Here is a 17660-nt window from a genome sequence, read left to right on the forward strand (position 1 = left end):
ATATTACTCAGCTATTAAAAAGAATGCATTTGAATAAGTTCTAATGAGGTGGATGAAACTGGAGCCTATTATACAGAGTGAGGTAAGTCAGAAAGAAAAACACCAAATCAATATATTAATGCATATATATGGAATTTAGATAGATGGTATTGATGACCCTATATGCAAGACAGCAGAAGAGACAGAGATATAAAGAAAAGACTTTTGGACTCTGTGGGAGAAGGTGAGGGTAGGATGATTTGAGAGAATAGCATTGAAACATGTATATTACCAGATGTGAAATAGGTGACCAGTCCAAGTTTGATGCATGAAACAGGGCACTCAAAGCCGATGCACTGGAACAAGCAGAGGGATGGGATGAGGAGGGAGGTGGATGGGGCATTCGGGATGGGGGATACAGGTACACCTGTGGCTGATTCATGTCAATGTATGGCAAAAACCACTACAATATTGTAAAGTAATTAGCTTTCAATTAAAATAAATAAATTTACAAATAAAGTTATTACAAATTGTAGCTATATTTCTTTGCACTGTCCAATATATCCTTGTTCCTTATAATGGTTCAGTTTAAATTCTATTCAGATTAAGGATTCTTGCCAGTTATCTGGCACCATATGAGAACTCACGTTGCTCATTAGAAAGGAGAAATCACCAAAATGCCTCCTGAATTGAATGTACTGAAATCCTTGGATAATAAATGCTGACATTATGACACACATTGCCCTCTACTTTCCTTTCAGGTGGATGGCTCATACTCTTTGCCATCATGCTGCGGCTGGTGGTAGCCTGCCCTGTGTCGTGTGCCGTGTGCACCAAAGATGTAGCTCTCTGTCACCAACTAACCTATATAGTAGGTAATAAAACCCATCACTCTAAAAATCAGTGTTCAGTGTACTTGGAAAATTCATTACTATGCTCTTCTTTGTACTGACTGATCTGTGGGCTCAGCCTGAAAGAGGTAAACATTTTTAAAGAGCAAGCCTTCTTTAGTAACTATATATTGATAATATTATTTTATTTTCCTGTTAGTTCCTGGTGGTCTCAACCAAAACTATGTTAAGACCTTTAGAGGTAATTGAGATATCTTGCTATCACAAAAGAATACCATCATTTCAGTCAGTTGCACACTTATTTAATAAATGAAAAAAATAGATCACTTTAATTATATTTTGTCCATACTTTGTGCAGATTTGAAACCTACCACAGGGTGAAAGGAATATCAATGAATCAGAAACCTGAACTGCAATTGTTCAGCATTAGTAAGATTAAGTGATGTACCAGCAAAACAGATTATTATCAAAGTGCATCTAATTTTGAAAGTGTAGTCTTTTTTTATTGGTGGTAAATGAGCTGTAGAAATGCTAACAAGATACACTGCCTGTATTCATTACATATTGCTTGCTTAAGTCAACAATTTAATAAGATACCTTATTAACAAATTTGAGGAGAATGTGATTTACATCCTTATATCCAAGAAGAGATAAACAAGCTATAAACTCTGCCAGTCGAAAAACTTCAGAAAAAAATCTAAGATGGAGTAGAAGAAAATGAGTTCTTTCATTTCTAAAATCCTATGACTCCATGAGAATTAAGGGGAAAATAGCATTGTCCTTCCTGACAGGGAAGAGACAGTTTCAAGGCTAGTTGGTCGTACACTGTTTCCAGTCTGTGTAGAAAACACTTTAAAAACACTAAATTCCCATCCACTCAAATAAACTTTATTACATTTTTTTTTTTTTGATCAGAGATAGCTGATGTCTGTAAGAAACAAATATTGCTCATCTACATACTGCACCTCTATATCTTCCTTCTCATTTACAGAATGCCACATTTGTGAAGTTAGATTTCATAAACACAGAGAAGGAAATGGATGACTTGTGAGTGGAGCCTGTCTGGTCCTAGACAAGAAGTAACTGACAGAAACAATAGCTTGCTCCCTCAGAGTCAGAAATCTCTAGGGGACTGAGGATTCTTAAAAAAAAAAAACAAAAAACTCTCTCAATCCATATCAAAAACAATAATGAAAGGAACAAAATGCCAGCCTGGCCAGAATTAACAGAATTCAAATAATCAGTAATAAATTCTCAAAAACAGCACCCCCCCCTCAACCAAAACCCCATGACATAGACTTGCTACTGCTACAGAAATGAGAGCAATTCTTCCAAAAGAAGGCGCTGTGGAAATCTTTTGTCTTTTACATTCTTTTTTCCTCTCTTTGTTTCAATGCTATAGTCGGAATTTCATAAGGGAATTATGATTTGCTTCCCGCATGGCTGATTGTTCTAATATCACCTGTAGACCTCCCAGGGACAATGGACTCTTCCATCCTTATGACACTGTCATTGGCAGTCAAAACAATTTTAGCATGATAAAGATGTGTTACAATAACTCTTGATTATAATACATCTTTATTGAGTTAAAATGCTTTGATTTCTAATGACAGAGCAGTGATAGGTCTGGGGTGATTATGGTGAAGGGATTTAACAGTTGGAAACCCTGAGTACCACCTGTCATCACATGATGGACTTCATTGGAGGGAACAGATATTAGACAGGAGGCCAGGATGGCCCAGACTATAATGAGAACCCCACTGACAGATCCTCGGCTTGTCTGGAGAGAATATAGATCCTTACCAAGTTGCCGACTTTTAGCCTGGAGCTAAAAAGCAGAAACCAGCACTCCTTCTCACTTCCCCCACCCCAACCCACACCTTTATGTTTGAGAAAAAATATGACTGGCTTTACAGTATAAATATACATTGCTTGCAGAAAACTGGTTAGGAACTCAGACACAGGCTCAGCTCTTGACTGAATCTGTCTTGGGCCAGCAGGGCTAGAGTAAGTTGGTACACAGCTTCACAGACAGAAAGCCTGAGAAGCCACTTTCAAAAAAAAAAAAAAATTCATGATGATAATCCCAAACAATGAATTAAATTTGACATCTAAAGGAACAGATGGGTTTAGGTTTCTCAAGTAAACATGTCATGGTAACAAAGAATATAAAAATCCATCATTCTGATAAAGAGCTGCCTTCCCCTTAAACTGAGAAATCAGAGGATCATTTTCATTTTGTTTATTGTTCTTACCCAGGTGATAAGATTGCTCAGAGGGTATTGATTATCTCTGCTCTCCGCGGTGCTCCCCTCCCACGTGTGTGTACTTGCTTCTAGTCTGTGCTTTTCTTCCCCACAGCAGCCCCTGTGACCACGAGGGTTTTAATCATCACTGATGGATATCTCTCCTCTATAGAGTACAAATCTGTCCCTCTTGTTTAATCTCGCCCTGCTCTCTTTGAGCAGAAATGGCATCGAGGATGTTCGGGAAAATGCCTTGCACAGCCTTTCAAAGCTGCAGTCGTTGTTGCTGGGGCACAACCGAATATCCAGCTCTTTGCTCTCGGATCACACCTTCAGCAAGCTTCGCAGACTGCAGGTGCTGGTGCTCAGCCACAGCGCCCTCCACACCCTGCAAGGGTCTTGGTTCCAAAACACCAGGGGCCTGAGTCGGCTCCAGCTGGATGGGAATCAGATCACTAATCTGACGGACAGTTCTTTTGGAGGTACACGTCTCCACAGTCTCAGGCATCTGGATTTATCTAACAATTTTATTTCCTTTATTGGGAAAGATGCCTTCCGGCCCCTGCCTCAACTACAGGAAGTAGACCTTTCTCGAAATAAGTTGGCCCACATGCCGGATGTTTTTATTCCCTTGAAGCAGTTAACCCATCTGAGTTTAGATAAGAACCAGCGGAGCTGCACTTGTGCTCTCTACCCGCTTGCCCGATTCTTAAGAAACTACATAAAGTCTTCTGCTCGCACGCTCAGGAACACCAAGGACCTAAGTTGTCAGCCGTCCACCATGGCTGCGGCCACTACAAACAGTGTACTAAGGCTGTCTGAGACCAACTGTGATTCCAAGGCTGCCAACCTCACCCTGGTTCTAAAGGACAGAAGTCCCCTCTTCCCAGGGCAGGATGTGGCCCTGCTGACTGTCCTTGGCTTTGCAGGTATGACAGGGAGAAGTGTATCCAGCTCTTCTCCATATTCTTGAAATTCACTAAATGATGTCTTTCTCTGGCAACTGGGGAGCCTTTTCAGAGCTTGTAGAAGACAGACATTGTCATTAGTGTGGGAAGATGCTAGCTGATTTGGCATAGGTTGCCAACATTTCCTGTTGCAAAGAAACTGTCTAACACAGAGGAAAGGGCCTTGAGCCAGAATTCAAGAGCTCTGTGTTGATGTGTGGGTGTGTGCTAGCTTCAGTCCTATCTGATTCTTTGCGACCCTGTGGATCATTGCCCACCAGGCTCCCCTGTCCATGGCATTCTCCAGGCAAGAATACTGGAGTGGGTTGCCATTTCCTCTTCCAGGGGATCATCCCAATCCTGAGATCAAACTGGCATCTCTTACTTCTCAACATTGGCAGGTGGGTTCTTTACCACTAGCGCCACCTGGGAAGTCCCAAGAGCTCTGGTCCTGGTATAACTAGCACTGCGATCTTCAGTACTTTGCTGTTCAGACTTTAGTTTTCTTGTATGTAATGAAGGAATACCCTATATTTCAGTCATCCATTACTGATACGTACTGATACATTCATTAGGATATCAGGGGTTTCAAAAAGCCATGAGACCTAGTCTCTTTCTTCAAGGCACTCATATCTGTGTGCCTCTCTGTGGTAGTAAGAATCAGTGGGCTTTACCAAGTACAGGGGGAGGCTATAATGACAATCCATTGTGTCCTGCTTTATAGCGCTTGTATAAGTGATGATTGGGCTTCCCTCCTGGCTCAGTGGTAAAGAATCCACCTGCTAATGCAGGAGATGTAAGTTTGATCCCTGGGTTGGGAAGAGCCCCTGGAGAAGGAAATGGTAACCCACTACAGTATTTTTGCCTGGGAAATCCTATGGACAGAGGAGCCTGGTGGGCTACGGTCCAAGGGGTCACAAAAGAGTCAGACATGTCTAGGGACTAAACAAAAACAAATAAGTGATGATTAAGGGCATGAACTCCACAGTTATGTTACCCAGGTTGGAAATTTGGTTCTGCTCTTACTTGCTGTGTGACTTGGGCAAATTATTTAGCTGCTCTGTGCCTTGGTTTCCACCCATTTGGGGATTTTGAATTTTTTAAAGATTTCTGTTTATCTAACTTGTTCATATACTTGGCCCATTACCACACCCACTCCCAACTAAGGAAAGGATACCATCCAACCCTTTAATTTTTCTATAGTTGTTTTAAATTTTTTAAACTATTCATCATTACATTTCATTATATATCATTATAATATAGTGTAATGTTTCATTGTGATTAGTCAAAGACCAAATATGCGAGAGATTTGTTGAGTTATCTAGATGTTTGTATGCTTTCAGTGCATGGTAAGATCCTTTGTATTTGTGGGTACCATGGTGATGAAAAGTGTGTGAGTGTGTTTGGGGGATTTTTAACTCCTGACACTTATATTTTAATCAGGATAGATGGAAACCAGTATCAGGTCTAGACACTGAAACTACCACCAGCAGTAATCAAATTCACTTGAAAGTGAGTTCAAATCCTTTCAGAAAGATAAATTGTTTTAGAAAATGTGTAACCATCTCAGTAATTTTATGTGCTAAGAAACAATTTACTACAAAAGGCAAAAACACTAGGGCAACAGAGTTTTTCCTTAAATGTGTTTCTTATCATAGAATCCTACTTCAAGGGGAAAATTAATAGACATTCCAATAAAAATACCAAGAAGAGATGCCTATATAAACAATATGTTGTCAGGTTCAAATAGATTTGAGCAATTGCTGGATTAAAAGTGAAATAGGCTTCTTTACCACAGCATTTCTTGTATCTTTCATTTTTCTAATAAACATTATGAGTCTCTAAGAGGAAGATATACTATGGAGCATTTCTCAGACTTATTTGACCTTTAACCTTTTTTTCCCCCACAGAGGAAATTTTCATTGAACTTGTATTTTGTAGGAGGTTGCTTTGGAAATATTACAATAGATACAATTTTTAGTATCTCCTAGGTATTTTTGATATATATTTTTAGAAAAGATTTTGCCGAGTTAACAACTCTGCATTAGTGTAGAGATACATAAAAATTCTGGAAGATTCCAAAGGTTTTATCAAAATGATAGGAAGCTAAACATTATAAATATTATTATATGCCTGTTAAGTTATAGCATGTGAAATTACCAGAAAAATGTACCCTTCATTGATTAACTATTACAGATGCTGTTTTTAAGAGAGATTTATCTTTAAGACAACTCTTGACTTTTGATATTAATTTACTCCTTTTAAGGTGCTATTTCTCCTAAAGCAAAAGTGTGATCAATAATCTATATCTCTAGATTGTGGGAAGAAGACTTAGAACTAAAATTTGGCCTCTGATTTTATTTTCTTCTTTGACTATAGATAAATCATCACAATTCCAAAGAATATATAAAATCATATCCCGTGAATTTAAACCAATAAGTGGCTAATTGGCACCTAACCTCTTGACCCTTCCTATTCTGTGAACTAGAGGATAAACAAAGAAAGCTTTCATGAAGCTGTAACATTGCCAATACTTCGATGAGATTTTTATCATTAATATTGCATTTTTCTAACTCAGAAGGATTGTTAGAACACTTTTTAAAAAATAGCAACAATGCCCATGGCAATGAAAATTCAGCCATCTTCTTGACAGCAGGTTCAAACTGCCTACAAGCTTCATTTGCTGCTTTTGCTCTCTGTACTAATAGAGAGTGACCATACCTGAGTGGTAACATGATACAGACATAGCTCTAGCATCAATAGTGGGAGAGTGAGTGGTTCCTCACTGTTTGGACACAATTACAGAGAAACTTTATCCCATAATCAAATTATATGTACTTTCATTTCAATGGCTGAATCATCTGTTTAATAAAATTGAGGTCTTTTCTTCCTTTATTATGGCTTAGTAACTGCATCAGTCATACAAAGTATTCTCTTAATAATCTGTTTTGGACTTTTCTCCCTAATAGCTGAGGCTTCTAGGATCTAATAGAACAATACAAAGCCTACTTTGGTAGCACCAGCAATTATAACCACAATAATACATAACAATGACCACTCACTGAATCTCACTATGTCAAAGAACTGTGTTAAACATGTCACATATATTGTCTCACTTTATCTCTGAGTGGTATTAATTATTTCTGTTTGATAGAAGAGAAACAATAAGGCTTAGAGAGGTTAGAAAATGTGCCCAAGAAATGTATCAGAACAGAGCTTTGAATCCTAAGCTTTCTTACTCCGTGTAAGAGATATAGAGATGTGTCTAAAATTTTATTATTTTCATACTTTTGACATTTAAAAATCAAAACTTTTATTTGGAATAGCCCAGACTCTAAGATCTTGCAATTAAAATGTTCTGACCTAACTTCGGCTACTACTTTAAAAAAAAAAAAATGTTGTGTTTTTATTAGAGATTTCATTATTTCAATATGTTATAACATTCTCCAAGAGTGTATTCTTGTCAGATAGATTAAAATGGGGTGCAAAACATTAAGATCTGGTAAGCTACACAAAGGTTAGCAGATTTTTGTTTTTGATTTTTTTTTTAACCAGAAAGTGCTATTCTATTTGGTTAATCTTCATCTTTAACAGAAAAAATGAATCAACTATGCTTGATACCTTCTCTTTTCTTGAAAGTTTAAAAAAATATCATCACATTTTCACTAAAGTTATCTGCCATAGAGAGAACCAGGCAAAGTGCTATCAAGGAGTCTAGAAAGCTGATAACATCTCATTCACTGCCTTTTTCTTCAGAGTCAGGGAACTGAGTTTACAGGGCAACTGACTTGCTCAAGGTCACACAGCAAGTTATAGACAAAGCTGGATGCAGAACACAGAGCTCCAAACTCAGTCTATACTGACAACATGTTCTCCTGATTGCAGTTCTGGAGATTTGCAAGATAGATCACTCTGCTTTTCATTATTAGAATTCATAAACAGAATTCTTTCTGTTTACTTAAGAATATTCGATAAATATTTCTGGAGTGCCTCCTCTCTGCCAGTGTTGTGGTCACTGGAGATACAATGTCAAACAAGATTGAAAAAATCCATTTCCTCACAGTGCTTAATTCTAACAGGGGAGGACAGACAGTGAACAAGCAAATGAATAAGCGAACAGAAAACTTTTACATTGTTATAAGTGCTAAGAAAAAGAAATCATTGTGTCAGAGGAAGAGCTGGGTGTAACTGAGACTTTGGTTTGAGCATCTAGGTGGCTGAGGATGCCATTTGTCAAGATGAAAAACTGTGAGGCAGAAAGAGGTTAGATTCTACACTCGAGTCTGAGAAATTCTGCCCTTTACTATTATATTTAGATGATAAGCTAGCCTACAGAGAACATGAAATGACAGTACCAGGAATTCTGAGATTAGATGTCAATCATTTTATTGTGGGAGTTCATAGAAGGGGGTGATCTTTGCAAGATAAAAAAAAAAAAAAAGCAAAACGATCAAGAAACCATGAGGTATTGGTTTAGATTTTAAAGGATAAATAAAATTCAAATAAGCAGAGATAGGAGAAAGTATTATAACCATGAGTAAGAGAATACACAAAGGCTTAGAAGGACATTTTAAGACTAATGAAGAGTTTGAAGCATAGTGCTTGAATGTGAAAAATAATTTAAAAAATAAGGCTAGGAAGGAAGGTTACGGCCAAATTAGAGTCCTGAATGCCAAGGAGTTTGACCTTTATACTAATAGAAGCCAATGATGTATTCTGAAGTAGGGGATAAATCTTTAGGGATGATTAAAATATGGCAATAGCTTGTAGAATCTTTTTTTCTTTGGGGGAGGAGGTTATTGTATATGAGAATTTCAGGGTATATGCTAAATATTGTCTATTTTTACTAACTATGGGATTAATAAATGGAAGTTTCAGTTCCCTTAGGCAGAAAAGAATGTTAATGTAGGAATTATTTTAATCTGAATGAATTTCAGTCCATGAAAAAACTTTTTCTGTCAAACACATTCCAGATGGTATTGTTTCTTATAATTTTTAATAGCTACAAAGAAAGATCCAAATTGGAAAACAGAACAATGTTGATTAAATAGCCTCTATCTGAACTAATATTTTCCACATGGTGATAGATCACCCACCCATTTCAATGCCCTCTAAGCCATTAACCTTGGTACTTGTGGATTTCACATTTGACGATTTATGTTTCTTTCTATGATGTTATCTTTTAATAGTCTCTCCATTTGTCACAGGAGCTGTTGGTCTCACTTGCCTAGGTTTAGTTGTATTTAACTGGAAACTTCAACAAGGCAAAGCAAATGAACACACATCAGAAAACCTTCCTTGCAGAACCTTCAATGAATCCCTGTGTGATCATGAGGCAAGAAATTACCACGCTCAGGGATACTGTAACTGCCACTTAACTCAGGAAAACGAGATAAAGGTCATGTCCATTGTGGGGGCCGGAAAGGAAATGCCACTTTCACAGGAAAGCAGCCATCAAGCAGTACAGGCCTCTGGCTCCACAGCCCTTGACGGATCATTTAGAAACCTGAAAGGGAAGGGCCATGGGACAGACAGCACTTTCTTCTGCTTTGGTGGCAGATTGCTGCAGTCAGGATGTTCAGAGCCTTCTGGGAATATGGCAGCTTTTAATGAAGCTGGCTTACTTACAAGATATTGTCCACAGAGAGTTGAAGGGTGGAGCAATCATGAGCCTGGGGAAGGCCAACCTCAAACTTTGCCACAGCATGTAACAAGAACGACAGGTGAGTTGTCTTGCTTGAAAAGTCCCACTTGGTTTAAATCTCTTTTGATTTCCTCGAAAGAGTAATGCCATAGAAATCACCATGGCACTAGGTCATTCTTCTAAAGATACTGGACCTGCATGTTTGGATGTATGTATGCACATGTGTGTTTACAGTGAGGTGTACATGGATGCTTCCCACCCTCAGGAGCTGAGAGTACATTTTGTACCCCTTGGAAAGTGAATTTCATGACCCAACACCTAAAATTTTTTTTTTTTTTAAAGAAGACTTTTCAATAGTAATAGCACTGTTAAGTGGAGAAGGAAATGGCAACCCACTCCAGTATTCTTGCCTGGAGAATCCCAGGGACAGAGGAGCCTAGAGGGCTGCCGTCTGTGGGGTCGCACAGAGTCGGACACGACTGAAGTGACTTAGCAGCAGCAGCAGCAGCACTGTTAAGATTTATGGGAAGCCGAGTATTGGCTTCTGTTCCAACATCCGTCGAGCTCTAATGCCAGTTCTGCAGTAAGCAACCTTCCCAGAGCATGACATGTTAGAAGAATGGGCCTTCTAATGCTAGTGATTCATTTCAGGAATGATGTCAAGACACACACTATGCTTGCTGAGCTGTCAGGGATGATAACTTCCCAGTTCAGGGAAAGTCAGGACTTAATTCATTGTCCCATGTTGGGAGCCAAGTGAATCTGGCCGTGACACTACCCACTGTACATGGGCGATGTCAATATTTAGGTGGAAGCAATGAATTAAATGTCTTCCTTTTTCTCCCTGAATAGTAAGGCAATGCTCTCAGGCTCAGTGGTGAAAACTTTGACAGCCGCTCTGTAAAGAGGTTCCTGTCATTTATTTGAATTGGTTTACAACAAGCAGAGCTTTCTCTCAGAACATGAATGACAGAGGTGCTGCACCAAGAAATTCTTACCATGGAGATCTGGCCCTAAGGATTTAGGGACAATTGGAGATGAATAAAATTGTGTATTGTTTCACATGTGATATAAAGTAGGGTGTGAATTTATGCCACTGCATCCCTCAGACTTCAGATCTTACCAGTTTTGGGGTCATCATGATTTGATTGAAAAGAAAAATGGCCAAGAAAGGAAACATCTGCTGTAGAAACTCAATCCGATTAGTTTTATTTTATAAAGGAATAAGCACTTAACCTTTCCATAAAATCATACCTTAGGCAGATGTTTCATTTTAGGTTTGTCGAGAGCCTTCGCATCTCTGTGGGAAACTCCTATACTGAACGGAATGTTGTCTCTTAACCATTTAAAACCCAGTCTTTTGTTTCACACAGAGAAAACTGATTTGTCAAATCAACACAATCACTTTAAGAAAGACTTGAAATTCTACATGCCAGGCATTGTACTGCATCCAGAAAAAGAGAAAAACAGTCAAGACCACACCTGCTCTGAAAAAGAAGTCCGTAAGAGGCAATGTCACTCTGATTAGGCCTTCTAAGTCAGAAACACAGAATTACAGTATTTCAGGGGTAGAGGAGACTTTGGAGATGATCTGGTCCAAAAGCTTTTAATATTTATCTTTGAGCCATGGAGCCGTCTTAGAATATGATAAAGGCTAGAAATTCTCTCCCCAGAATAATTTTATAACTGCAAAAGTTCCCTTCTAGTCTAATCTCCTGATATTCAGTGAGTTAATGACTTCTCCAAGGTCATTCTGAATGTTGAAGGCAGATCTTAGATTAGAATTGGATGCAAGCTGGGGCTATTTCACCTGTTTCTTTCTATCGCTCCAAGAAATACTTCTTTGGATAAAACAATTTCACAGACCCAGAGAAAGAACACTGATAAGATGTAATTTTAAACTTAATATGCATTGTGGAAGAGGATAGGGTTTAGTATCAGATAGATTGGGTCAAACTCTGCCCATATCATTTAGCTGACACATGACTGGGGGAGAATATTCAGCTTCTCTAAACTTGTTTCTTTCTCTGTAACTGTGATAGGGTAATAGAACTTATCCAATGGATCAGGTCTCTTAAATGAAATAATGAATGTACACTATTTTGTACAATGCCAACCTCTTAGTATATACTCAATTAATGGTGAACTATTACTATTATTTTTGTCATTAACATTATTTAACATGGTTCATTAATATTATATTAATGCAAACCATTTAAAAGTCTTCAACACAGACCAGGCCACAGTCCAAAACACATTCATTTAACAAATATTTAATGAATACACTATTAAGTGAAGTAAAATAGATATGGACTCCACATGAATGGAGCCAGTAATATCACAAGTATATCTGTTGTTGCTGAGGTTACGGAGAAGGCAATGGCACCCCACTCCAGTACTCTTGCCTGGCAAATCCCATGGATGGAGGAGCCTGGTAGGCTGCAGTCCATGGGGTTGCTAAGAGTCGGACATGACTGAGCGATTTCACTTTCACGTTTCACTTTCATGCATTGGAGAAGGAAATGGCAACCCACTCCAGTGTTCTTGCCTGGAGAATCCCAGGGACAGTGGAGCCTGATGTGCTGCCGTCTATGGGGTCGCACAGAGTCGAACAGGATTGAAGCGACTTAGCAGCAGCAGCAGCAGCAGCTGAGGTTATCATCTGCTTGAAACCTGTTACTCAATATTGTATTACATTCTTCTTAATGATTTAATTCCAAGTGGTAAATGAGTTAAGAAAAAGTTACTATAGCTATTTGGAAAGAATTTAAACATTATTCATATTTAAAGCTAACCTAACTGACAACTAATCTAAAGATTTACAACTATGAATATTTTTATTTCTAATTCCACAACTTTTACATCAGCATCGATCACAACTGATTAAAATGTGTCCATAAAGAGTGTCATTGCAAACACACCAAACTGCTAAATGTCCCTTAAGTATTTGGCTAAAATATCAAGGAAATATTCAAGAATTGCCATAATCGGAAGAGTCCTTTTTGTACCTTTCATAAGATTTCTAAGCATCTGTTTGGTTGGGGTAATAAAACTATGCTCAGTGCTAAATTCCTGCATTTATTGTTCAGCAGATATCAGCAGTGACACATTTAGTAGAAGATATGCAACATCAGCTTCAGCCTTGGCAAGAGGAAGTCTTGAAAAGCATTTAACAAATGAATCATGGCAGCCTCCAATGGAAAAAGGAGACAATGGCTTACAACCTCACAGGCAGAGACATTTTATTACAGGCTCATCATCCAAGCCTTGTGAGCCTGAGGAACACTCTGTACAAAGGATCTTGCAAAAACACAGGTCAAAATATGATGATCCTTGTAGACTGTTAACACAGAGCGGTCCTGGGTATTTTCAGCCAAACAATTCTCTTATCTGTAAATATGTGCCCTGTGATCAATTTCAAGATTACATGAAAGAAAAGAAGCCAAATCGTCGAAAACGTTCAAAGCCCAAGAAAGAGCAAATCCAAATTAACAGAGCAATAGAAAAATTTCTCATGAGTGAGAACAACATGGAGTTATCAGGGTTATCAACAAAAATCAAGAAAACATATTCTCCTAAGAGGGTTAGCTTCCATCATCCTGATTTAATAGAAAAAAATAGTTTGGTGATGTCATCCAAAACATCAAGCCATTGGAAAGAACAGAAAAATGAGAGTAATCTGACCAACTTGGATCTCAAAAAATGTAGCAACCCTCGTGAGATAAACAAAGGAGAAAAGGGGCTTACCAATCCACAGATTCTGAAAAAGAAGAGAACCAATCCAGCTGACTTCAAAGGGAAAATTAAAGGACAAAATTTAAGGATAAAATTAAATTTAAGCCCTTTTAGAAAAGTCAGAGTCCATCCAGAAAAATCCTTGCCAGATCTTCCAAAGAAACTCAAACGAGCATCATTACCTCCTGATAAATTCTCCACAGCTTCTGAGAAAGAAGCCAGAGTAAACCTTGAGCGCTCTGCAGATTTTCGCCAACAGTCAGAAGGTAACAACTATGTTAAATTCACTGCAAAGAGGCTGCCTCTCAAACATGCCCCCAAGCAGATTCCATATTACAGAAAAGTCATGAAAAATCCTTCTCTGCTCAGTGTTAACGACTTGTATGTGGCCAACCAGAGCTCTATGGAAGGCACCTGTCCCCCTACTGGTCATATTCCCGATGGAGACCCATCAACACTGACTCAGCCCACACCCACTGTTGCTGAACACGGGCATTCACACTCCTCCTTCTTAACTGAGCACGTGCGAGGTACAGCTTGCATCGTAATGGGCATCCCAAGTTATTTACCAGCAACTTTGGAAAACATAGGAAGGGATGTTTTACCATCCCACCATTCTAGGGGGGCTACTGACCAAGGGGCAACAGAGCCCACTGAACACATGGAGCAGGACAAATTGAAGACCAGTGAGCTAAGCCAGTTTTCTATGTCCCTAGGGAATCAAATCTGCAGGACTGACACCTATGAGGAACATACTTTAAATCAAAAGCAAACCTTAAAACATACAGAGCAACTCTCAAGTCACGAACAACTTGGAAATGAGAAAACATTAATGACAAAACCCAAAATATCACATCCAATTGTGGAAAGCTGTGTTATGGATGAGGGAAATGATGTAGAAACAAAACTTCCTAAAACAGAAACTTTTGATTGCTCTCCTGTTCCCCAGACACAAACCAAGGGCAACTTAACATTTATGAAGACAAATTTTATTCCATACCAAAATAGAATAGTGCTTCCCAAGGATATCAGTACCTCTCTGAGTACTCAAGCCATCTGGCCTCTAACCAATAGTAGTGAAGAAGGAATTGACAGCATAAATGCATTGCCCAGAGATGACGGAGCTGAAGCACTGGAGATAAAAATAGTAGGGAAAGATGAGAAAAAAAGGCTCGATGAAAGCACGGCAGATTCTAGTATGTTAATTAGGACCACACAGATGACCTTAAATGGCACCAGAGAAGAAAAGCAACAAACTTGGGAAAATGGAAAAAGTGAAAACCATGTATTATTTGATTCAGATTCTGCTGAGGCAACTAAAGATTTAAGAATGATGAGTTCCCACGAAACCCAAAATAGACTACCTTGTAGTGAAATAGATCTTAAAATTAACAGTAATATGCATTATTTGAAAGAAGTTCAAAATATTCAACCAGATACAGATGATAACAGTACACATAAAAAAGGTGCAATGACAGGGGAGACGTTACCAGAGTTAAAAGACATTAGTTTTGAGGCAGAAAATGAGGTGCCTCTAATTCCTCGATGAATAAATGAAGCTGAAAACTCTGCTCCTAAACCTACACTGTATCCACCAGCTGCTGAATATGTTAATTCATCACCTTTAGAGGCAGAATAAAGTGAACAAAATAACTCAAATAATAATCCTTTTCTACTTCAGCTTTCTTGAAAAAGACACACAAACACCCCCTAGCCTTTGCATGCATTTCAAATGCATTATTTTGAAGGAAGAATCCTCAGTGACTCTTTGTTATCAATCAAATAAAAGTACATCGTTGAATATAACACAAAAATCAAAGACAGAGCCATAAGATATGTTTGACACAATTAATTGAGTTTGCATCTCTAAGGAATGGGGAAATGGGAAAGAAGAATTGGGCCTCATCCTGGAAAAGAAAGCAAACATTAAAAAAAAAAAAAAGCCTTAAGCAAATGAAAGATTAAATAGGAAAAAGTGCTTGAGCAGATTTATACTTGATGATTATTTTATGGAAATTACTATACACATCTCAATTAGTGGTATTACAATATTGTTTTCTACACAGATGATTATATATTCATATTTGTGCCTGATCTGTTTTCCTAATTATGGTATGAAAATAAAAATTGAGCTTTGTTAACTATAGTCTAGCTGATATGCATATTGGCATGTTTCAACCATTTGCAACTGTTCTGTTAACAATTATGCTAGGTCCTAAGTAGAAGTCTTTAAAACCTGTTATTTCTCAAAGGGAAAAACATTACAAATTTCCAGAGGTAGTAGGCCATTTCTATAAAATCTGTTAAATCCTATAAATCCACTAGGTGGAGATCTCGACTTCAATCATTTTAGAACAAATGGGGCTTCAAAATCAACACAATAGCTTCAGAACAAAAGGCATCTTAACAGGCTTTATTGCCAGTTGTTATTAACTTAAGATTTTGAAAACTAAATAACCCATTAGCATGTAAGCTTTCAAGGCCTTGAGCTCTTGAATTTAGCATGCCACTACTGTTTGGTGTGAGTATTCCTCCTTGTGCACAGAGATTAAATGTCTTCATAAATATTAGATTTCAAGCAATGGTAGAATAAGCATTTCTTATTCAAAGCCACACTTATTTCAAAGTTAGAGGTATACTCAATTTTATTAATGATATCCTAGTAAAATGTTGAAACCATATCTTCATGGTATAGAATAGTATATTTCACATTTCCTAGTGGGAAAAAAAGGTTGCAAAGACAACTTTCTTTTCCCTATCTCCACATATAAGTCTCTGTATCCTTGTAATCTACATGTGGCAATATTATAAAGCTTAAAAGCTTTTAGAACAATGTAAATATTGCTTAGAAGGCCACCTGTCTCCCGTTTTTTTTCCTATTCAGAATTGCTAGCAAATGACAAACTTTTTATTTTGAAAAGTCCCTAAACTTATTCTCTTTCTTTCCCATCTTACCTGGGTTTCAAAATTTTCTTGCCTTTAATTCCTATTCCTCTCCCCTCTCTGCTTGAGCTCAACTCCTACGCCATCTGTCTGCCTTGCCTGATCCCACTTAATTTTGTCAAGTACCTTGAAGGTAAGAAGTTTGCACCTACGCAAACCCCTTGCACAATAAGTTTACTGTATTCTAATTCCTGAGTTTCTCTGGTGGCTGAGTGGTAAAGAATTTGCCTGCTAATGCAGGAGACATGGGTTCAATCCCTGGGTCAGGAAGATCCCCTGGAGAAGGAAATGACAACCCACTCGGGTATTCTTGCTTGGGAAATTCCATGGACAGAGGAGCCTGGTGGGCTACAGTCCATGGGATGGCAAAAGGGTTGGACACAGCTTACAGACTAAACAATTCTAATTGCCAGCTCTCTCAGTTTTGTAGAGCTGGTTACACTTTTTCTCTGTAGCTATCTTTCTCTTTCCTTTTCCCACTTTTAAAACACCTTCTTCTTACTGCAGACCCCTTTGTTCTCTTGTCACTGCCAATAATGCCCCTGGTACATAAGGGCCTAAAGTACTCTGGTCACTAGCTTTCACTCAGAGGGCAGGGATGATGGTTTTCCTGGACTCTTTCTCCTCATCTATTTCCTAAATGCAGTCTTTGACCTCCTCTGTTTCCTTTGAAGAAGTTCTCGGGTTTAGCCCTGCTCCTGAATCCCCATGGTAACCATTGTAGTCTTTGTGTTGTAATCAACTGGATTACTACTGAAATGGCAGCCCAGTCAGAGGCTCTGACTTCAATGTCTTTTGCTTCTGTTTCAACCCACTAGTCCTCTGCCTTTATTCGGAACAAATCACCTGAGGTACATGTTAAAATGCAAAGTCGCAGGCTCCATCCCAGAGATTTTGATTCAGTAGATTTAGAATAGGGTCCCAGAATCTTCATTTTGACAAACATTTCAGGGTAATCTGGAGCATGTAATATATAGCCTATACTAAGAAACAATGCTTAGCTATTCCAGGGCACACTATGAGATAATTCAGTGACTGCCTCACCATAGGAACTACATACAATTCTCTAAGTGAGCAAATCTTTCATACTAAACTCCAGTGAACTTTCCAGAGAATTACGTTTTGTCATATCTTTCACTACTTTAGAGAAAAAATATAACTGTCTAAAATTTCATGTCCAAATTCTCTATTCTAGTTTCCGAAGCTTTCCAAAATCTGATCCCATCTAATAATCAGAACACTTCCCCCTTCTCACTGTTTTCCAACAAGCATCCTCTATCTCTGATAGGCTAATGTTTTCATTGTCCTCTTCTTT

General features: G+C 38.3%; 2 protein-coding genes across 2 annotated transcripts in view; one reads left to right on the top strand and one right to left on the bottom strand.

The window, feature by feature from the left end:
- Positions 1 to 17660, bottom strand: part of TNNI3K (TNNI3 interacting kinase) — a 326898-nt gene that overhangs the window by 73960 nt on the left and 235278 nt on the right. The gene's annotated exons all lie outside the window — the stretch shown is intronic.
- On the top strand, positions 767 to 16439 carry LRRC53 (leucine rich repeat containing 53). Its single transcript, XM_055585479.1, is given in 5 exon segments — positions 767 to 854; positions 3192 to 3249; positions 3251 to 4005; positions 9231 to 9746; positions 12760 to 16439. Coding segments are annotated over 5 exon segments (3699 nt in total). The 3' UTR covers positions 15042 to 16439.

The sequence above is a fragment of the Bubalus kerabau genome, chromosome 6, assembly GCF_029407905.1.
Source record: "Bubalus kerabau isolate K-KA32 ecotype Philippines breed swamp buffalo chromosome 6, PCC_UOA_SB_1v2, whole genome shotgun sequence".
Lineage (NCBI taxonomy): Eukaryota > Metazoa > Chordata > Mammalia > Artiodactyla > Bovidae > Bubalus > Bubalus kerabau.